Below are 23,510 nucleotides of genomic sequence, written 5' to 3'. Positions count from 1 at the left end.
AACAGTCACCAAACCAGTGGTTTTTTGTGGCTGCAGTGAATGGGCTGTAAGTCCCTGTTAGAAATGAGATCATCCGTTTGAGCTCAGTGTGGTGCCCCACTGACCTCTGTGGGAACGGTGTGTATAAAGCTTGGGGAGTACTCATTTCATGGAATACATGTTTACCAGCTCTAACTAAGATTTATTGCCAATTCTGACAGCTGTTGAGTGGCATATGCTGGCACTCACTTGAGGAGGCATTTACAGTTTGCAGTGCCATGAAGGACTGATGCATAACCTTTAAAGCTTTCTGAAGTTGTGTGCAGCATACTGTTTTCATAGAAATAGTTTTATATTTCCTTCTTGGTGTAAATGCTTTAGGTGCAGGTATAAATGTTAAATGTAGCAATGGAGGCCAAAGACATCGGGAGGCCATAAAAGCAAGTAATGCTCTTAAGTGCTACCTACCGTTGACATAGGAAAGCTTTTATATTGTGAGGTTCTTTGGAAGTAGCCTTGCACTATTGCAAGAGGTAGTAACTGTTACCTCCCTCGGGGCAGATTAAAACAGGATGGTGCTTTCTTTTCTCAGGTCGTCAGGCTCCCTGCTGATAGTAATTGATCAGATGTTCTGTGGGAAAATGGCATAAATAGTTAATAGAAAGCAAAAATTGCTCTTGGCAATAAAATAAATGGGACATCTAATTATCTAATGCGTACACACTATACAGTGCATTGAAACATTGATTCCTTGTACGCTCTTCAGTTTGTACAAGCTTTTGCTCTTTTTTTGTTTTTAATTCTTAAATTGAAATTAATTCAGTCCAGGTGTTCCTAAACCAGAGGATGAAGTAGGTACGTGTACCTAAGATGTCCTCAGTGGTTCAGTGTTTCTGCAGATCTTTCAATTTTCATGTCATTGTCAGTTTTTCATTGTGAATATAAAGAAATATGGGGAAAAACAAAAATATTTTAAATATAATCTGTGCAGTTACAGAAATACGCAAAACTGTTATGTCTTTTGAAGAATCACTATATCAAGTTTGTATAATAAATGTAAGCATAATCATCAAAGTGTGAAACAGAAGGATCTTAGCTGTGCCTTTAAGTGCAAATCTCAACACATTCCTAATTTAGAACTTTCATCTGTGCTATCACTATATTTGTCAATGCAACTATGGCTATTGTATCCTTGTGGAATAAGTTGGAAGATTGGCACAGCTTTTTAGCATGAAAATATTCATCCAAAGGAACAGGAAGCAAGATGTCAGCTAATGCTGCATTCCAGCAATTTTGTAGAAAACACAAATTCTGAAATTGCACAGGGATTGCTCTGGAGTGATTGTAGTGCTTTTAAAAAACTTGCATTAATATGCTGATGTGAAAGCAGTTTGAATGAAGATAGCAGAAGCACAGAGAATTACTACCAAAGCCATTACAATTTTTACTTCATGCTAGGATTAGTGATGTTTTTCCAGGGTATATGAAAAGCAGTATCAGTTTATTTTTCTTTAAATGGGCAGTAAGAAAGCGTTTCTGTTTGCTTTCATTATGGTAAAGCTAAGGAATTCCTCATTTTCTTGACCTTAACTCACCTGTAGTCTGTAAATTAAAAAAAAAAAATCAAAGCCAAACAAACACATTCTTTTTACATTCTGCTCTGGGTTTATCTTTAAAACACGAATTTGATTGTGAAATCTTTTAACAGCCAAATCCACAAACATTTGTTTCTCTGGATTGTGATGTCTTTTACAGACAGCTGCAGTGAAAGAAGCATTTTGAGAGTTTTGTCTTTGGACGTCAAACTCTGTACCATGACTGTTTCTAGTTCTTGTACAGCATTGCCATTTGTGCTTAACAGAAACGCTATCTGTGGATTAAAGCATGAGACCTTACTTATAACAGGAGGGGATTTACCCAATGTGCTTGGTAAAGGTGCAGTTTAGGCAGGAAATTGCCTCTTTGTTGGAAGTTCTGCGGTTTAATGTCTAAAATGTCATTTTATACTTGAAAAACTTCTCCGTAGGTGTACGCTTATACAAGCCTGTCTATGGGCAGGGGGTTAAAAGAGGATTAAAACGTGGGTTGAACCTTTCTGTTTAAATGTTACAACCTAAGGTTTAGAAAGACGGCCACTGTGATATAAATGATAAGCATCCTAGTTGATAGTTGAGGCTGTGGGAGGCTGGTGTGTGACGCTGTACACGAGGGTCTGTGGTACCTGCCTGGGGACAGGATCACCCCTACCTGTATTTTGTTGCAGAAATGGGAAATCATAGCATACTGGTTAAACGAAACGGTAATGATGTATTTAGTAACTTCCATAGTGTTACTCCATTTAAAAGGGACCGAAAGAAAACAAAAATCAGGGGACATAACGATTATATGATATAACTGCTAAAAAATAGGCAAAGAAGCTCTAGAGAAGCAGCACACCTTTGGGGAACGCGGCCCGTTCCGGGCAGTTGTTGGGGGTCCTGCGGGGAGGGAGGGGCGGGGCCGCTCCGGGCACGTGCCTGGCGGCTCCCGCGCGCCCGCTCCCCGCTTTCCCCCCGGGGGGATTGAACGGCCCGGGCGGGGGGGGGTGTCCCGACCCACGGAAGGACCGCGGCCGCGCAGTGCGGGGCGGGGCGGGCGGGCGCGCGCCGTGGGATCCCGCCGTGCCCGCCCCGCGGCGGCGCGCTGCCGGCGGCGGCTACGTGCCGGCGCTCAGGTCCACAATGAGCCCCGCCGCGCGGGGGGGCGGGGAGGCGGCGGGCCCAGCCGGGAACCTGCCGGCGACAAGGCGGTGGGTGAGGCGCCGCCTGCCCCGCCCGCCGCTGCGGCCAGGCTCGGCGGCCCGCCCCCGCTCCGCAGCTCACCGCGGCGGCGAGGTACGGTGCCCGGTTCTTCGTTCTTCTGCCCCCGCTTTTTGGGCTGTTTTGGGGTTTTGAGGGGGATTGAGTTGGGTTGTTGGGGGGTTTTTCCCCCCGTTAAGCTGATGAGCTCGTGGCAGCCCGCCCGCCCTCCCGTCCCCTCAGTCTGGGTGGCGGGGGCTGGGGGGTGTAGAGCCGGCGGGGGGGCGGTAGAGCTGCCCGCACTGTGGGCGGGGGGGAGCCCCGCTCCGCCGGTGGAAACAGGCCCGTGCTGCGGAGCAGCCTCCGCGCGTTCCGGGGGGCCTGAACCCCGCGGGGGCCCTTCCTGTCGTCGAGCGGTTTTCGCCCCGCGCCTCTTCCAGCACCGCTGCGGGGAGCGCTCGGCACCCCCTCGCACCACGTAACGGGCTCGGGGCGGCGGGGAAGGGACGGGCGGCGTTTGTTGTTTAATTACAGGCTGGTTAATTGCGGAGCACGTGAGGGGCGCGGCGGGGCCGCCCCCGCCCCGGGGGCCGTATTGGCTGCGGGCGGGCGGCCCGCCTCGGCGGCGGCGCGGCATGGCTGCGGGGACCGCCCGGCGGGGGCGATAAGAGGGGCAGGAGGCGGGCACGGCAACAAAGGGCGGCGGGGACGGGAGGCAGGGGAGGAAGAGGAGGGAGGGAGGACTGGCCTGGCAGCGCCCGCCGCTTGTGCGCGGGGGCTCACCTACCTTGCGCCGCTCTGCCCCTGTCCTGCAGCCCCGGCGGCGAGGACCGCTCGGCAGCCGCGCCACGGCCGGGGGGCGCCGGCCGGACCGCAAATGAAGTGCGAGAACTGCACCAAAAAGGTGAGGAAGGGGCGGCGGCCGGGCGGGCCCTGCCCGCGCCCCTCAGCTGGGGGGCGCCACCGGGGGGGGTGGGCGGGCAGCCGGCGGAGGCGGCTCCCCTGGTGGTGAGGCGGCGGCGTCCCGGGTTGCCCCGTGAGGGCGGGCGGCGTTTGGCTGCCGGCTCCAAGGTCACCGGCCTCGCCGGCCCCGCGCCCGCTTCCTCTGCGGAGGGCAGCCCCGGCGCCGTTACCGGCGGGACGCGGCCGTGGCCGTGCCTGTGCCTGGAGCCGGCACGTAGCGCCGCTGTGGCGCAGCTGCTCAGTTTAATCTTCCCCGCGGGGTAAAAAAAACCGCTCGGAACTGTGGAACTGATGAAGCAAGTGAAATTCTGAGGAATTCTTTTTACCGTAGCAAATGCCCTTTGCAAAGAAGGCATTGCTCATAGAGGTGTAGGTACAGCGCTGCCCAAAACTGTAAGGGAACTAGATTAGTTTTAGTGATACAAACAGCTCAGCAAAGATGTCCTTGTTGAGCACTGAACGTATTTTGCATGATATGTGTATTTTATGCTTTGTTTCAGGAATGCAGTAAAAAACAGAAAAATGATGATACACAAAGTACATCAGTCGATGCATTGAGTTCAAATGATGGTTTTGAAGAGGTAACGTTACTTCTGAAAATTGTAATATAATCTTATCTGTATTTTTTTTATTTTGTACCCCAAAGGAGGTATAAGTAGATAACTTTAAAGTACTAAATACAACACTAATCAACAAGCAGTTATAAGCAATACGAGCGCTTCTGGACATAACATGAGAATCGAGAATCTTTAAAAAAGGTGAAATTAAAAAACCCCTTATTATGCAAACACAAACTAGAAATTGAAGTTCTAAAAAAATTTTTATTAAAATCTTGTATCAAGTATTCAAAACAGAGACAGCTTGTAAGGAGAAAAGAGAAGTTTTGATAGTACAAGTGCACAAAATGTCTTTCTAGTCTTTATACTAGACAAGCTTTCAGGTTACCTCCTGCTCTTCATCAAGTTAACTTTCCCAGGGAGTGTGTTCTTAATTGAAGGAATTTTTTTTTTGCAAGTAGTCCAGTTAGGTTACACTTCTGTCCAAGTGTTCCTTCTTCCCACAGATAAGCTGCCAATGGTACTGTAGCCAGAAGTATGAAACTCTTGATCTTACAGTATATATTCAATGTAATTGTAGGATTGCATTCAGTTTGGTTTACCTCCTAAAAAGCCAAAGCCATCTTGCTCTTAGAGAGGCATCTGGCTATTGAAGAGGTTTAATAGTTCAAGTAAAACTTTTCTCAGTTGCTTGGTAGGTTGATGGGGACTGTCAGCACTAAAATGCAATGCAAATCAAGTTACTAGAACATGGACTAGGGGGCTAAATTTAGATTTGTGTTTACACTTAAACATTTTTCAGTTTCACAGTAATAATAAGAGGAGAGCCATGAAGAGGAATGGCACAAATTGTTTTGATTACTTCTAAGTAATCTTGAATGTTATGAAAGTGTCATGGATTGTCATGTTTTGAACAAAACAGTGACGGCATGTTCGCTTTTCAGCTGGGTCATCGCAGAGGTCTTGAAAATTGCTTGATCATTATTAAATACTTGCTTACTTTTCTTTCCTTCCAGAAAAATGAGTTTGATACATTGGCTAATGCTAAAATACTCCTTAGTGACTGCCTAGCTTGTGACAATTGTATGACATCAGAAGAAGGAGCCAGAGTTTTCCAGCAGAATCAGAAGGAGCTCTTTCGTATTCTAAACCTTAATAAGGTAAAGTGACATAAACAATAACACGCAGTTTTCTGTGAGGAGGTGGCGGTTACAGAATGACTAAGCAGCTCGGTTTCCCAAGGCAGATAATGTGAAGATTTGTCAAGATATGCTTTTTCCAAAGAGGAAGTGAAAGCTTCAAGCAAGATGAACATTAGAGTACTTAAAATAGTTTTGCACTAGATAGGCAAGATCATAGCACTTAACCTAAATGCTGGAGGAAAGTTACTGCAAGTGCAGAAGAAACATTTTTGGAAAATGCAACTACCTCAGTACTCTAGTTACAAAGTAGTCTGTGGTTCAATGTTCATAAATACATCTTTGTTACTAGGACAGTTCTGGGTGGTTTTGGTGCCAATGTATCTACATAATACAAAGTTACCCAGGCATGTTTTTGAAAGCAGAATTGGTTTAATATATATTTGAGCCGACTATATTTGGAGCAGATTTTTTTTTTTTGGTCCAGATTCTTAGAACACTTATAAAAGTTCTGCTACTGCTGTCTTATTTTCTGCTAAGATCTGGATTTCCTGGAAGCTAGTCGCTATGTACAGTGCTCAGTTCTTTAGGTCTTGATACTGAATTAGTTTAATTCCGCTCCAGGCTTCTGTGTCCTTACTTGGTATGAAATAGCTACCAGAATTGATGAGTTTTGTTAATCTGTATGTGTGTGTCATAAATAAGAGGATTGATTATATAGTGATTCAATTTTCTTAGAATTGGTTTAACTCTCCATATGTTATGATGTTGTCATACCTGAGGAAAAAAAGGAAGAAAAGGAGGGGGAGTGGTTTGGGTCAAAATGATCCTGTTGAGAGAACCTGAAGTCTACACTAGGGAGGCAGCCAGGTACCAAAAGAGGACTGTAAACAAGAGAGATGCCTTCCAGGCAGTCAGAAGCTTTACTTGAAGGGTCACTATACAAACTATGGTCTCTAACTTTTTTAGGGTGACTTTTGTCTGTGGCATAGTTCCAGTTTGTCTTCCAAGGGTTCCACTAGTGTGGAAAACATCCCAGCTGAAACACAAGATTCATCTTCAAACAAATATCGCAGTCATTAGAGCTGTACAGTTGCACATCATCTTGGGTATTTTCAAAGGGTTCTTCAGTGTCTACAAATGCTGGTTTGTGGAAGGTACTATCTTGCCAGTTTCCCTCAACAACTTCAGTGATAGAGACATAGGAGCCTTACCAAACGATCAGATCTCTAATTTGCTGGGTTGTATTTGTAACTTCAAATGCCCATGCTCCTGTAAACATTAGTTTCTCATTAATGTTTAAATATACAGCTTTTTTTGTGTTTGCTAGAATGTTTCTTATTGCTAGAACATCATAGGCGATGAATGTCTCTTAACTTTCCTTGTGCCATTAGGAGACCAACCACATAATTCTCCTAAAAAGGATGGATTCCCCTGAGTTATATAAAAGAAACATCTACAGATGATAAGAGATGAACGTTGGCGGGATCAGAGGAACATCCTGTCCTGCCCTCGGGAGCCTTGGCTGTTGTTTCCTAGAGGTGTTAATGATTTGACCCACTGAAGCATAGGACACTGAGGAATAACTTCAGGAATGGAAAAGGGAGGGAAAGTAGGGAGCCTTACCCTGTTGTAATTACATACCTAGTTTCCTTTGTTTCTGTTTTGTTTACCAGAAATGTGATACCTCAAAACACAAAGTGTTGGCAGTGTCTATATGCCCTCAGTCATTGCCTTATTTTGCTGCTAAATTCAATCTCTCTGTGAATGATGCAGCCAAGAGACTCTGTGGCTTCCTCAAAAGTCTCGGTAAGTTTGACAGTGGAGCAGAAAGGGGAGATTATTTAGTTTTTTTGCTTCCTCAGCAGAATTCTGTTATGCAGTCATAAAATGCCATTGCACAATCTAGTTTAGAGTTTGATATATGCACTCTGTGATATTAATGACAGTGCACCAGCATGACATACACCAGTTTCAGAAATGGATTGGTGGCATTGCCCTATTGCTAGTAAAGGTCACAGAATAGAAGGACATTATACAACTGTCTTCAAAACCTTTGCTACCAAGAAATCAGGGAGGATTTTGTCATAAGCTTCCAGTAAGATTTTCCCCTTATTTTGTAACTTGAGGGAAGAGGGATTTCTTATCCAAAATGCCTTCCAGTCCTTCTGACACATTATATCTCTAGAAGATTCTCAGTTCTGCTTTGTGTGTAATTTGAAATTACATGCAAGAACTGTTGCATCTGCTTATTTTACATTCAGGTTACATTTCCTTTGGTCTTTATACTGTATATACAAATTTTATTTAAAAAACAAACCTCACTTTGCCTATAGGTTTGGGTTTTATGTACTTGAGGGAGGAAGGAAAAAGACGGTAATAAACCTATAAGGTGTTTCCTCCATATATATATATATTTATTTATTTCATAGTTTTTATACATTTCTCTTCCCAGTATGTTTCCTTCCTCTAAAAGGAGCGCTGAGTTCTGGTGTGCCCCACTTAGAATGTGTTAATTATCTGTGCCTCACTTGCTGCGAGGACGTGCTCAGTATTACGTAGGCATATCAGGAGTATGCTGCTAAATAAGCAGACAGGTGGTCTCTGCTATGTTGGTGATAGGCTCGTGTAGCTTTGCAGGCAGCTTCAGCGGTGGAAGATAGGCCTCTTAGCTGGGTATGTTTTTTGTGGGTAATGGTATGTGACTTCAGCATGCCTTGAAGAGAATGTTCCTTTTCTAGAGTCACTGCATATAGCCCAGGAATTGTAAAATTTCATTCAATTAATAAGCAAATATATGCTGGAAGGAAGCAGACAACTATTTGAAGTATTGCTAGTCAGCATTAGCAAGTTGATGGGTCTGTTTATATTCATAACATAGAGGATAGCTTTTCAATGTATGGCTTTTATTTTTGACTCTACTGTTTGTGAAAATTTGGAGAGGGGAGGGAATATACCCATTGATCCTCCAAGGTTTTGGAGGAACTTGCAAAGAAGCCTGTGAGATGGAAAACATTCTAGTAATTCACTGTCCTTACTGCCTTCTTTCATAGGGGTGCATTATGTATTTGACACCACTATAGCTGCTGATTTCAGTATCCTGGAGAGCCAGAGGGAATTTGTGCAGCGGTATCAGCGGAGGAACCAGGAGGAGCATGCCTTACCAATGTTTGCCTCTGCTTGCCCTGGTGAGAACTGATTTCTCCGACCTTCCCGCACTTCAGCCCAGTCTCATTGGAACTTCCAAGGAACTAAGGGAAGGGTGGTTTCATTTGGGAGCCTTATCTAACTTACAGCACTTAATATATCACACACAGTACTTGTTACCAGTAACGCTGATCATCCTTAGTGCCTTGCAGTGTGTTGCTAGATGGGCCTGTTTTTCATGGGCTGTTGGGAGAGCAGAATTTGTTTCCAACAGCCATCATCAGCTTTGCTGTTTGTAAGTGGGGTGCCACAGCCATAAATGTGAATCATGCAGACAAAGAATGGGTGTGATCATGCCGGGTAAGGAAGATGTGCTAATTCAGTGTAGGGCCTTACGCAGGCAGATGGAAAGGTTGCCGTAAATCCCCGATCTGCATCTTAGAGTTGTCTTCTGTTTGAGCTCTGTAAAAGGTAAAGAGTGTAAATTCTGTTGTTGGTCTTCAAAAAAAAAAAAAAACCAAAAACCAAAACCAACCCAAAACCTTACTGTAGTCCACAGCCTCTGACAAGACAAAGAACCTGAACTACCGATTTCCTATGCTAGTGTATGTATGTGGCATTTATTAGTCAGTTGTATTTCTCATCACTTCTGTGAAAGAAGCATATATTGCATATGAATCTCTGGGTAACGAAACTGAGATTTCTGGTGCTTTTGTGTAAGACCTTTAGGAGAAATTAATCAGAACTGGAATTGAGGAGTTAGTGACTTCTGCCTCTGTGTCCAAACCACAAAGTTTAATGTGATATTTCCTTATTGAAAAGAATCTTTAAAGAGCTTTGCTAACTGATATAATTAAACCACAATCTCTATTATTTTAGCAAAATTTTGAACTTGCCACTTAAGCCTAGGGGGAAGTAGCAAGTGACATTACTCTTAATGACTGTGAGATGGTTATGTCTAACACTTAGAAAATAATTCCCGCTTGAAATGTCACGGACTTGACTCACTAAATGTCTTGCCTCTGAGAATTTTGTACCTGAGAACTTGTTCTGTTATGAACAGAACCTGCACTTAAAACTGAAAAGATGTAGAACATTCAGTCATTGTTTACTTTTTCCATTTGTTAGCACACTGTCATTTCAGTTTCAGTCACATTCCTAAAAAAAGCAGTATCAAAAAGGAGGTAAAAGTAACTCCTTTGCCTAAGCCCCACCCTTAACTCCACACTGAAGTTCATGGTATTGCTTTTTCAAAAAATACAAAAATGTTTCTTTCTAGCTTTGAAGTAAGTGAATTGCATCCTTTAAAGAAGTTACAATGACAAGAGACTGAGTTAGTTGCATTTGGTGATCCCCAGAATCTACTGTTGTCATTGATTTAAAAGTTTAAATACCGATGCTTTAATTGTACTTTTGTTTGTTCTGTGTATTCTGTAGTGGAAGTATCTGGGTTACACTTTAGGAATTACATATGTATTACAAGGAAGAGTCTCTTTTTTTTTTTTTTTTTTTTTTCTGTTACTATTATCTTAGTGTTACCTCCTATCTTTAGGAGCAGACATACTGTATGTTGCTGCTTTTTCATGTAAAACCTGCAAAGTTGAAACAACCCCCCTAGTACTTAGCTTTGTCTTGTTGTACATGGTTCACTTAAAATTCAAGACTGAGAATTTCTTTTAGAACTTCTTCTGAGATAACTTTAATTTTCTCCATCTAGAAACAGCTCAGATTATCTGCTGCTCTCATTGGAAGTACTTTAAAATAGTTAATGGTGCACTTTTCTTGTATGTTCTACAGAAGATTGTTTCCATTTTCAGTGCTAGTTACGATGTTAACATCTATACCACAGCAGATAGCTAACAGAAGCATGGGTGCTTTCCATCTCGTGGAAAACTGAATAGAAATAATCACTGTAAATCCATTCTGAAAGCATATGGTATTTCATTCCTGTTGACAGCAACCACAGAAAAAAAAAAGTCATCATCATCTTTAAGGTTGTTTGCTGTGTTTCCTGAATTTAATTGTCTGGGTGCATTTTCTGTTCCTCATTCTCCTTCCTCTCTCTACCCTCAGATTACATAAATTTATCCCAGGACTATTTTTTACTGGCTGTGTTTATCACAGAATGTTTTTTTTATATAGCTCTGAAGATGCAAGGTCATTGTGAACTCAAGTATAACTGCTTTCCTCTTACTTATCTTCGGGTGTAACTTTCCATAGAAATATCACCCTCTGCAGGAGTGCTCTGTGGTGTAAAATCTACCAGGAGCAAAAGAGCATAACCTGATAAAAGGATGTTCTTTGTCTCTGCCTGATTTGTTCTTACCTCCTCCTCTTGCTGCTCCCTTAAGAGCGAGCTAATTTTTTTGTTTGTTGTTTTCTGTTGAAAGTACAACAGTGTAACTACTGATTGTATATGTAATGTGTCAGAAGTAATCAGTTTTCTTCCTTAATCTACCAAACCGGTAAGCAACATGAAGCACTTGCTCTCTGAACCAGGCAGCATTTTTAGTGCATGGCCAGCCTCCGTGAACTCCCTGAACAGGTCAGTGGGGCAGGCTTACAGCATAAGTAGGAATAGCATAACTACTGAGGATTCAGGTGGTTTTTCCCAGTCAACTAAACTAATTTCTTTTTACAGGTATGGGGGGGCATGGGGGGGTGTACAGTAGCAAAAGTTTTCTTAGTTTTTCTGCAGTTTATGCTGATGTTTATATCGTGCATCTTTGTGATCTACTCACAATAAACCACAAAAAAGAACGTGTTCTGAAATACACCTGCAAGAATTTGTACAGGGGTTTGTAGGGGTTTCTGGTTGTTCTGTGATGCTAACGCAAGCCAACAAATGAATCTGAATGAATTGATGAAGGGTGTGTATGAGTACAGAGGTACGCTGATGTAAGAACTGGCTATCTTTGGCTTCATGTAACTGTGGCTCTGGAATTCAGCCCTGCTGATGAGTAGGCAGAAACAGCTCGTGCATATGTGAAGTGCAGATAAATGCTTTGTGTTGCTCATTCACCAGGGCCGCTTATGTAATTAAACAGTGACTAATGGTCACTGTGGAGCTGGAACTACTAGGCACTTGTTCCATCTACTGCAAGGAAAGAAGCAATTTAAGAAATTGCTTCGGACAATACCTGCCAGAAATCTTTTGGGATTTAGTGAAACTTTCTTACAGTTCATGACTACGATATCTAAAACATTCCAATTCTAAAAACCAGCCTCATGGCAGAAGTGCTGTGGTGATTAATGGTAGTCATAGTTGCAGTACATAAGGGAAGGACCTTCCAGAAATGCTACTAAAGTACAAGGAACTGTGGTTTTTAAAACTGTCCTTATTTTGTTTGAAGCAGTTTTTGTTCTATTTTGACAGCACTTGAGAGTAAAGACATATAAGAAATAGGATATATACATATTGTGCAGAATATATGGCTTGGTACAGAGCCTAATACAGCCTCTGTACCAAGCACCAAGAAATTAAGTCCTTTGTTGCAGGTAATATCTTGGCCTTAAAGTCCCAATTAAAGTTGGACATTAAGCAAAGTTCCTATTCAAGAGTCTAGCAATTCAGCACAGTTCTGACATGTAAATCCCTGAGTCCCTAGCTTTTTCTACAACAGAAATGAATGCTTGTTGAAGATGATACATGTCTGAGATTTTTCCATGGAGACCGGTGTCTGTTAATCTTGAAGCCTATACTTTAACAAGAACAGAGAATATTTAAACAGCTGGAGGATCCTTATGTTTCCCTAATGCTTATACTTTCTCATTTTCATCAGCAAAATTCTATATTACACTAGAAAAAACACTTTTCTGCTATAGAGTGACAAACAATCTGAACACTGCTTGGATTCCAGTTATGTGCTGCCATTGGCCTTTGTGGCAGTGTTCTGACTTGGAATGAACACCTGGTAATGTTTAAGTTTAAGAATTAACATGCAGGTTTTACCTTTCCTGGGCAGCATGTGCTTCACAGCAATTTTTCTCTTTATGTAAACATTATAATCCATTTGAAGATAAAAGACTTAAGTGTGATATTTTTCCTTATTTCTTAGTGCCAAAAGCAATACACTTCCCTAGAAGGCTGGGCCTAAAACTTCGGTGCAATTTAGGTATCTGCTTCTCAGTTCATGTAGGCGAAGCAAAAAGTTCTCAATCCTTGCTGTGAGAGATTCTGGGCTGTTGTTTTCAGTGCCTAAGAGAGAATTGCACACCCTAAATAACTTAATCTGCTCATTTGTCAGTTCCTGTTCTGGCAGGTGGGGAATAATATCATAGCTGAAATGCTGAAGGGAGTCTGCTGAAACGGAGGGGGACTCTTGGGTAACTAAGAATGTTGAACACAGAGATTGCAGTTGATTACTATGTGTGATTGAGAGTGTGGGTGTTTCTAAAGAAGGTGTGGCTACTCTAACAATAGTAAAAGAAGCCATTTTTTTCCAGGCTTAATCCATGTGCATCTTGTGATAATGCTTCCATGTGACTCTTCTGTTCTAGAGGAGGCAAGCTGGGTGCATGGATATTAAATCTCAGGAAACAGAAGGTTACAGTTAAGCAGCTAACAGAGTACATTTGTTGTAGTATCTGGTGATCCAAGGGCTGAGGTCTAAAAAGTCAACTTACTCTTTGTTAGCTGGGGTCCTGTTCTATTTGCTTTGTTAAATCTATACATTAGAAAGGGTCATGAAGTTCACAGTGGCTTCTAGGTCTAGAATTAATGACACTGTGAATTATTGATAGCCAACTGTAAAGCATTATTAACAGAGCTTCAAGGTTTCCTGTAGTTCCCTAGGTGAGGCTTCCAGCCTACATGGAAGTGTCCCACCTGCCTTGAAGGGGGTTTCATTTTTAAGTGATGTTCTGTAACTGCTGCCACTTTACCATGTTTCTGTGTTAATTTGTTGTCTAGCTGTGATTTTTCTTTTGTTCTAGGTTGGATCCGGTATGCTGAAAGGGTACTTGCCAATCTTGTGACCTCTCACATTTGCACTGCGAAGTCTCCACAGCAGATCATGGGCTCCCTGGTGAAGGGCTACTTTGCCAGGCAGCAGGTAGGTAATTCCAATTTATTTTTACCATTATACTCTTCTAAAAAGATGGGCTAGTGGGTTTTAATACAGAAATATGTCTTAGTGTATTGTAAAGTGATAAAGCATCTTCCTAAATGATTTGTTCTTTACTTGAAGAATAAATGGTGCTCTGCTGCCGTACAGGTGGCAATAGTAAGAAGAATATACAAAGAACCTCATTTCGTGGGGTGTGATGTGAACTGGCAGCAATCCTTGTGCTCCCGGTGCAACATGGATTTAGATATTTATGAATAAAATTAAATCCAGGGTAGCTAAAGAGATTCTTGTCAAATGCTGTTCTATAACACAGCCAAAACAGTGGAGTGGAGGAGAATAGCGTAGAGATTGCCCTGTTATCTGGCATCACTAAAAGCATTCTATCCTGGAAACTAAACTTTATCTTCTCAATTTTGTACATTGAACAAGTTGCTGTTCTTTCCACGTAGCATAATTAAATTCAAATGCATCCACATGATATAGGAAGGTATTTCTGTCTCCGCACAGGGAAATATTGATGGGCTTGCTGTGGATTAAAGTGAATGAGTGACAGCTAGAAAACAGAATTCTGAAGTCCTGACTTGCATTCACTTGCTAAGGCAATCAAAAGCTGCAGAAAATGTGATCGGAAGGAATAAGTAAAAGTTTCAGCCGGAAGACTGACTTTGGATGTCTTTGTGACTTCTGGCAAATCATCTGTGTGTGGCAGTCTTTAAATTTAATTGCTGGGGATTGCTTACTAGTATTACCTGCATAGAATTAATGATCCTATTTTTGTCCTTGTCATCCTTCAAGCTGTCTTCTGCTTTTCATGGAGTTTCACATGTGTTCTCTTCTGTGTTCCACAGAACTTGTCTCCTGATAAAATTTTCCATGTAATTGTGGCGCCTTGTTATGACAAAAAACTGGAAGCCTTGCGGGAAGATTTCTACACTGCCTTGTATAATTCACAAGAAGTTGATTGTGTTCTGACATCAGGTTAAATCTTCTTTAAACTTACTATTTATAAAGATACAAGTGAATCACCATTGTTGGAATAGCTTTTATGCCAAACTTTGCTTTGTTCAAGACTGCTTTAGTTGTAAGGTTGGCTTTTTTTTCTGCTTTAAAAATAAGTACATGTTTTTGTGCTGCTGGTAGTATAGGTATTGTCTGGGAAGGCAAAGTGGAAAATAATTTCCTTCTAAGTTCATATTAATCTGAAAACAAGATTCAGGTATTCATTTTTGTCAGCCTCTTGAGAAAGGTAAGAGTTGTGTAAATCCATATTTAAAGTCTTTCTTGTCTATTGGATCTCCACTGGGATTATTCATAACATCACAAATGCATGACACCAGTGGCTTTTTGGTATGGCTCTTCTCTTTAGGCTTAACGTCCAAACTGTGTATCCTTCTTTTTCCCCTGCAGTATAGAAACATCTTCCAAACTCTACCTAACAGAAAGGCTGAAGATAGTGTTATGCAAAGTTTGGAGCAAGCTGAAGGCCCTTTTCTTCAGGGCTGGAAGTGTCAGCCTTCTCAGTTACTGGAGGGAACTGACTCTAGTAAAGAATTGGAGAATGACTGTAGCACATACAGGTGTTGGGATATTGATCTCTTAAACAGAGGCACAGCATGTGCATTTTGCTTTGTGTTGAAAGTAAAATGTCATGTGTTTTCCTACAGGTGAAATTGTCCAAATAATGGAACAGAAAAATGTGTCTATGAAAGATGTGACTGAAGTAGCTGTAGATAGTTTGTAAGTAGTTTTGTTGTGGATTGCTTCCATATTCCTGTATTTGATGACAGATAACACCACCTTTGAGCATACATACTCAACATAAATGTAAAACTTCTCCAAAAAAAATGGTTTTTCTTTTTCAAGAAAAAAAGCCTGCATCAGAGCTTCAGTATACTAAAGCGTCATCCTTTATATAGTGGCAAAAAAATCCCAAAGTATTCCCTTCAATCTTCATTACTATATATAAAAGTAATATGAAAATGATAATATAGCACTGTATACACTGAAAACAAAGCAGATAATTCGAGGTAATGACTCTGATCTAGTGACTCCTTTAAAATTTATAATTTTTGAAGATTTGTGTAGCTTCTTATTTATATTTTAATGTAGTGATATTAGATTTGACTGTAGCAAGTTCACAGCTTGCTCGTAAGTGTGACTGTCTGAAGGGGTTGACCCCATTCAGAGCTCTCCTGTGCCTGAGCTTGTATAAGGCTGAGCAGTTTCATTTGCCCCCCTCCAACTGTCTGGCCTCACACAAAGATGCTGGGATGCAGTCATGGGGTTGACCATCTGTTCTGTGCTTCCCTCCCATTCAGAGCAGCATCTTGACAGTAAATTTCCATTTCCCCTAATATGTTCTTGTAGAATTGACAGAAGCAGCACCCTTTCAGGAAACGGTAATTAATTGTTTTTATACTGAAAACAGCAGTTAGTTTTTCAAGATTAGATAAAATTGAAACGTGCTTTAGGTGAAAAATCACATAAAGCATTGAAGAGATTTTTGTTTGCTTACTGTATGACTGGCTCAGAAAGCAACATGCATGTTGTTTTAATTGTCAGGCTTAGTTACAAGGGCTGGTCTCACTGCTCGCTGATCTTTGTTCAAGTGTGACAGATGTTATTTGGTATCTTTCCAAAGTGGCGATAGTGGAGCAATAAACATGTTTTCTTGCATAAAATAGAAAGCTCTGGAAATTTTAAAAAATCCTTTTCACTTTCAGTTCGTGTCCTGCTTGGACCTTGTCTAGACTGGAGAAATTTAAGTGGTACAGTGGTAACATTTTCAGAGCTGTGTTTGTAGTGTAGCTCCAGCTCCTGTGATTACTTCTACCAGAGATTGCTACACAGAATGAGAATTACATAAAGTTCTTACAGTCATAATCGCACAGAGATGGTAATTTATTTCTAAATCAACCTGTCCAAGGAAAGAACAAGCTCTTTACTCAGAATATACTTGTTTTATTGGATCAATTTATTTCAGAAAATAATTTTAAAAGGACTAATCTGATAATACTGGTTCAGGCTGTGAGACCTGATGACATAGATTTTTTTGTTCTTCTCATGCCCTAAAAGTAGATTTTGTGGAGAAATTTATGTAACTCGAACTCCTTGTCTTAAAACAAGTCCCAGCACAGCAGCAACTTTTGGTGCTTGGTATTAAAGCAGTGGTATGAACAAAACAACTCACGTTTGAGTTCTCAACTCGCTTTTGTAGCTAGAGAATCACAGAATCACACAGAATTGTCTAGGTTGGAAAAGACCTTGAAGATCATCCAGTCCAATCCTTAACCTAACACTGACAGTTCCCAGCTGCACCAGATCCCTCAGTGCCATGTCGACCCGACTCTTCAACCCCTCCAGGGATGGGGACTCCACCACCTCCCTGGGCAGCCCATTCCAATGCCCAACAACCCCGTTCTGTCAAGAAATGCTTCCTAATATCTAGTCTAAAATATGCTAAGAATGCTAACAAATAGCAATTGGCTAAGATAAGGAGACATATCATGAAACAAAATCACTCAAGGTGAAAAAAAAAACCCCCAAACCAACAAACAAAAACCAGCCACCAAAAGTTGCAATAGTTCTTAAGTAGATGCAATGGCATAGCATATAGGGGATAGGCATACTGAATTTGTAAACCAGCTCTTCAGTGATTAAAATGTTTCTCTGTCATTATGAAAACTTCAGCATTTTTGCCAGTAAGGTAATTTTCACTTTTGTTTTGTGGTTGGACGCTGTGCCTGGCCTGCTGCTCAGGCAAGAGCTAGCAGCATAGGCTAGGAAAGGTCATGGCTGGATGTCCTGGGAAGAAGGTCACTAGACTGCAGCTGGAGAGGCTTTTACATGTATGAGCAAAGGACATAATCTGTCCATTTGCTAATCTGAAGAGAAATATCTCCTCCTGAAACTAGCATTGCCACACTCCCCTGTCGATCCTTTGTCAGAAAGGAACATGAGGCTGTAGAGCTGTGGTCTTTGGCCATCACCAGCACACATCCCAGTAGTTTATACTACAGCAACATGTGCTCCCCAGTGCTGGTTTTAACTAGGGGACAGGTGAACCTCCAGGTGACTGCAATGCCCACTGGATATGATCTCATTAATTTTCTTTCCTGAACTATTGTGTAGCACTTATCTAAAGGTACAGTGTTTTTTTCCTGCTTGCAACTGTACTGATACTTGTTATTTGAGTGGCACAGTGTTACAGGCTGTGACAGACAGCTCTGGGAGCAGGAGAATTCTTCCCGAGCAAAGGCTTCTAACTTCTGAAGTACTTCTATATTTTCACAGGCCACAAATGATTTGGTTTTTTGTCAAAAGTGTATGGTAAAGTGAATGGCTGTTAACCAAGTCTTTAGGCTGTGCTGAATGTGCATTCTTATAAATAACTGTTGCTTGAGGTTTTTGAACATGGAAAGCCCTGCATCCTTTTATATTTTTTTTCATTTTATTTTTCCATCATTTTACTGCTGTCCTAGATAGTTTAAATTTTTATAAGCTGTAATAAATAAAAATGTTAACATGTTCTCACTCACTGGTATAAAACTCTTTTTGGGGAGGAGACAGAGGGGAAAAACACACTACTTTATTCAAGTGAAGGAATGGAATTTTTGAGTTGATCTATCTTTCTGTTGTTTTCCAAGGTTTGATGATATAAAGGAGGGAGATGTAGTAAGGCATGATGGGAAGAGGTCCGATGGTTACCTGGAGCACATTTTTAAACATGCTGCAAAGGAGCTTTTTGGCATGGATGTCAAGGAAATCACCTACAAAGCATTAAAGTAAGTTAAAGTTTTGTGTCCTTGTCACGTAAGGTGGACTAGTTAGAATAGAGTATTTTCACTTGGAAAGGACGTACAACGATCATCTAGTCCAACTGCACTTCAGGGCTGACCAAAATTTAAAGCGTGTTAAGGGCATCGTCCAAATGCCTCTTAAACACTGACAGGCTTGGTGCATCGACCACCTTGCTCGGAAGCCTGTTCCAGTGTTTAACCACCCTCTTGTTAAAGAATTAGTTTCTAATGTCCAGTATAAACCTCCCCTGGTTTGGTTTTCACTACAGTGAACCCTAATGCTGTTATTGCTAACCTGGCTCTTTTTCTGCTTGGCAGTTGCGTTATAAACCTGTAGATTTCTTGCTGTAAAGTAGCTCCTGCTAGCTTTAATTTTATTTATAACTTACCTGCCCTTAAAAAATAAGTATAATTCTATTCTAAAAATTCAATCCTAACTTCTGCTTAACTCAGTTTAGAAACTGGAAGAGTTGACCTTAATCTTAGTGTTACACTTGTGCTCTTTAGAGTGTCTGAATACAAACCAGCACAGTTGGGTCATCCCTTTGGTCATGCGGGAGTTTAAAATGTACTCTGTGTATCTTTACAGGAACAAGGACTTTCAGGAAGTTACTCTTGAAAAGGATGGTGAGACAGTACTGCGTTTTGCAGCAGCTTATGGCTTTAGAAATATCCAAAACATGGTTCTGAAGTTGAAAAAAGGAAAGTTTTTATACCATTTTGTAGAAGTCCTTGCCTGCCCAGGAGGTAAGAATAGTTGTGGATCCACAGTAGTTCCACACACATATCTTGAATTTCAAAGGAAAGTTGTCTTACAGGCAAGCGCTTGATTTTGTTCCGTATTAATTCTCTTCTTAATAATCTAAAATGCTTACTATTTAATGAACAGTCTGGAACACCAATTACGTGTGCGGGGTTGGCCCAGAAATTGATTGGGTTTTCTAAAATTAACCGCAATGTTATTTGCTCTCTTCTGACCTATAAATAAGTGACAGCATGGCTCTCATGATTATTTCAAACCTCAGAGGAAATACTCTGAAGTGGTGGTTGTCAAGGGCAGGAAGAGACAAGGAACATTATTAAGATCATAAAACCATGGAGAAGGCAGAGAAAGATTGTTGATATAGAAACCTCATTTACGCTCCGATGATGTTGATATTGGAGTTGCTTTAAGGCAATACAAATGCTAGTAGTGGGGGGGGTGGTTTATGTAGAGACAACTTTTTTTCTGTAGACAAGTATGAAAAAAGCATTCTAAGTTAACATAAACTTTTTCTTCCTATCAAGTCTCCATCACCTTTGCGGCCTTTTTTGTTTCCTTTTTTTTTTTCCCCTAAGGGTGCCTAAATGGAAAAGGTCAGGCACAAACAGAAGATGGAAAACCAGATAAAGCACTGCTTAACCAGATGGAAGAAGTGTATGCTGCAATACCTGTTAGACTTCCAGAAACCAACGTGCACGTACAACAGATGTACCAGGACTGGCTGGAGGGCATGGACTCCAAGAAAGTCCAGGAAACTTTGCACACCAAATACAGTGCAGTAAATCAAACAGCAAACAATTTGGATATTAAATGGTAATAAGTCAAATGTGCAAAAGATTTGCTTAGGTTAGTTACAGATTCAGCACTGGAAACATTCTATGCAATTGCAGATGCTATGCACTAGCCGAGTGTATGAATGAGACGCTTCCTAATTGTGGATTATTATTTGTGAAGAGCCATTGCTTTTTAAAAACAAAAAAGTCTCCAAAAGCCCTGGTTCCTGCCATTGTCATTTATCTTTTACTGTGTGTAATCTCCCACCTTTAATGAATTTCTTTATTCAAAAACATGATCTTGCAAGGTACATAAGCACTTTTTGCCAGGGGCAGGGAGTGTAGTTCCCGATGAAGTTACTCACTTTACAAAATGGGCTCCCCCAAGGAGGTGAGATAATTTTACTCCTCCTCCTAGGTATGCAGTCTCTTTCATCACAGGAAAATAGTCATGGTGAATTTCAGTATTGTTGCAGTTGTGAAGCAACTGGGATTTGCTTGCCTTGTTAACAAAAAACAAAACCTTTACAGAGACAGGTGTGTATATGGAGAAGTGTAAAGAATTTATCTATGCCTTCTATCTGTATCTTAACAAAAACTATTCTGTTCCAAACTAGTCACCATTCCTTACTGATGTGGTATTTTGTAAGGAACAGGATGCTTCATATAAACTGAATTTGGGATACTAATGCTAAATGCTTATAATGCAATCCTTCATTTAAAATAGTTCCAAGTAGGTTGATTGGTACAAAAATAACTTTACATTCCCTGTAAGTTTTCTTAAAAATGTGCAGCTAGGAAGAGTGGTGCTGCTTCCTTTGTCTGGCTTCTTTGTGAGAGTGAAATGTGCATATGCACTGTCATGCGAGCACATTCATACCGTAACTTTGCTAGATTTGCTGAGCCAGACTTAGAGCACTCTTATTCTCTATTTCGGTATGCAGAATACCAGAGTGTTCTTTCATTTATCTCCATGTTGACAGACTTCTGTAAAAATAACTTCATGCAGTGCCTCTGAAAAAAGTACTTAGCAATGCTTGTGAGCTCATCAAAGTTACTATACCTTGGCATCATTAATTTTGGTGCATTTATTTAAGTATGCTGTAGAGGTTTCATTTAACAGACATCTTAAAGTGGTCTTTGCATGCAAGCTTTTCTGCAACTTCATGAGTTGTTAGAACGTGATGGATAAAAAAAAAAATGAAACTACTACTAAACTTGTTCAGATTTTCCTCGTAGCATCAAATTTGTTCATGATTAATGGCTGTTTGAAGCTAGCAAAGTTTCAGCTTTCCTTTTCCAGTCCGAAAGTGTGGATGGGCTTTTTTAATCATTTCAGGCAGTCTGAATGAATCTTCTTGGAAATTTCTTAATGTTACAACTACTTGTATGAGTAAGATCGAATACTGCAAAAACCTCTGTGTGTTTGAAATCCGCATTTAACTTGAAGACAGTGGGTGGGATAAAGGCATCAGTGAAGTCAGTGCAAGTTCCTGCATTGGCTAAACAACAGGGGCTCAAAAGGAGAGAGACAGGCTTAGGGATGTTACCCTCATGACAAGAGGGAGTTCTCTTCTTGTGAAGCTGTTAACAGAACTGCAGCTTTCAATTGGACCTCCACCTAAATAGCAAAACATTTCACTTTGAGGGATGTTTCTTTCAAGTGCAAATGAATTTGATTACTGTGCTACCTAAATGCAGACAATGAGATTATACCCATAAATTAGCCTTTGTAAGTTGTTCCTTGTTGTAATAAAAACGTTATACTTACGTGGTGCAATATCAGAACATCTACAGAAATCTACCTCTGTTCAGGAAGGGAGTCCAGACATCGTGGGAAGACCTCTGTATAGCTGAAACTGTAACAAATGTCTGCTAAAGAAAGATGGTGGTGTTGCATGACATCTCTGAACGTTACTTTTAGAAGCAACATCCAACTCCTTTGGTCTGATTTTCTTTATCTGTCATGATTTCCTCTGAAAACTTAAAACCAGAATTATCTTGTAATAAAGGGGTCTGGTTTTGTTTGTACAGGCATATGTTTCTATGTATATATGGTTTATAGCTTGATGGCATGTTTAAATTATATTGCTTCAGTTCTTTGTATAGTATGCTTATTTTTTTTTAATGTGCGTATACTGGATGAAATGGTACGAAAAAGCTACTTGCTTTTCTGATGAAATCTTCTCTAAACTACAAAAGAGCTGCCTTGCTGTTCTGAAGGGATACCCTTGGACTATTTGTACAACTTGAAAAATACTCCTCTTGTGTCGGTGGCACTGCTGTACGTGTTCTCTTTTGCCATTACGCTCGCCTGGCTGCAGGGAGAGCCTGGCTTCCCGTGCTGGTGGGAGACCCACGGGAGGGGCCAGCGGGTGAAATAAATCTGCCTACAACATACTGTGCTGTGCTCCCACTACAAGGGAAGCTGGTGGCTCAGTGCATAAAATAAACTATTTCAGTCGAATCCACCATTTCTTCCATCTACTCAAGTGTTTTAACCTATGGAGATAGTAGCAATGTAAAAATCTAGTATTTGTCTGCCACAGTATTCTTTTCAGAGATGAGGAGGGCATCTAACTGGGCAGCTGTTAGTGGCTAGGTGGAATGTATGTATTATAACTAGTGACTTACAGTGACTGAGACTTGTCTCTTTTTTTTGTCAACTTTTGTTTTATAAGACTTTTTGGAGTAAAACTGATTTTAAGTTTTTAAAGCTCCTTTCTTTAAAGTGCCAGTTAGGAAAAAAAATTTTTAAAAAATCATTTCCCTTAACTGTGATAACTCTTTCCCTATCCATTTTCTTTCACTGAAATTTTAACATGTATCAGAAAACCTTGTTGCAACTTCATATATAGGGAAATGCTCGCCTAAGATTTGATTCTGGCTTTTAAATCTACTGTTGGGAAGTCTGTCATTGTTGATGTGTTTGTAGCCACACTTTCTGAAACTACAGCGTTGCGTAGTTTCCTGATATAATTTTGGCAACTAATAATTTTCATTTGCTCCTGCCTTTTCAGCAATGGGAAGAGTTCCTGGTGTGGGCACAGCCAGAGTGCTTTACTTCTCAGTTGAATGTTGTGCTGAGACAATCTTGTCTCTAGATGATTTTTAGAAAACCCTAAATTGGCTCGATTGTGGGAAAGTAACTGGAAATGTTAAATTAATTTGTAAGTTGTCTTGGGGTATTGTTGACTTGAGTCTATCAAGCGCTTGATACCTTGGGTTATGGTACTTTATTCCGAGACTGCCAAGTCCTTCCTTCAATCCAATCCCCAACAAGGGACGGGCGTTGTGAAGTACTTTTGCTAGTCCTTCTCCAGTAAGTTTGCCTCTGCCACAGCACCTTGTGTTTGTCCGCTGTAGTTACTGGACAGGGACAGCCGTGGGCTATGCTGTCACCTAGAGTAACAGATAGATCTGTACGCAGCAGTCTCAACTCAATTATATTTGGATGATGTTCAGTTACCTGAATTTTGGTGCTTTGTATTCAAATGGAGCATGACCATGAATTGTCCTAAATAAATCTTGATACTGAACGATG

The 23,510-nt window shown here is 41.0% G+C and overlaps 2 protein-coding genes across 2 annotated transcripts in view; one reads left to right on the top strand and one right to left on the bottom strand.

Moving 5' to 3' along the window:
• Positions 1–3,642, bottom strand: part of CYBC1 (cytochrome b-245 chaperone 1) — a 19,442-nt gene extending 15,800 nt beyond the window's left edge. Inside the window, exon 1 of the mRNA XM_074922345.1 lies at positions 3,544–3,642. The gene's annotated coding sequence lies outside the window, so the exon portion shown is untranslated. The remainder of the gene's footprint in view (positions 1–3,543) is intronic.
• NARF (nuclear prelamin A recognition factor) lies at positions 2,787–23,510 on the top strand. The gene is made up of 12 exons (XM_074922339.1): positions 2,787–2,852; positions 3,572–3,660; positions 4,220–4,300; positions 5,293–5,436; positions 7,092–7,224; positions 8,469–8,603; positions 13,498–13,616; positions 14,480–14,609; positions 15,296–15,368; positions 18,278–18,415; positions 19,020–19,177; positions 19,769–23,510. The coding sequence occupies exons 2-12, from the start codon at positions 3,634–3,636 to the stop codon at positions 20,008–20,010; spliced, it is 1,380 nt and encodes a 459-aa protein (XP_074778440.1). The 5' UTR covers positions 2,787–2,852; positions 3,572–3,633; the 3' UTR covers positions 20,011–23,510.

Source organism: Athene noctua, chromosome 18 (genome assembly GCF_965140245.1).
Source record: "Athene noctua chromosome 18, bAthNoc1.hap1.1, whole genome shotgun sequence".
Lineage (NCBI taxonomy): Eukaryota > Metazoa > Chordata > Aves > Strigiformes > Strigidae > Athene > Athene noctua.
The sequence above is the reverse complement of the archived record's forward strand: the minus strand, read 5'-3'. Positions and strand labels throughout refer to the sequence as shown.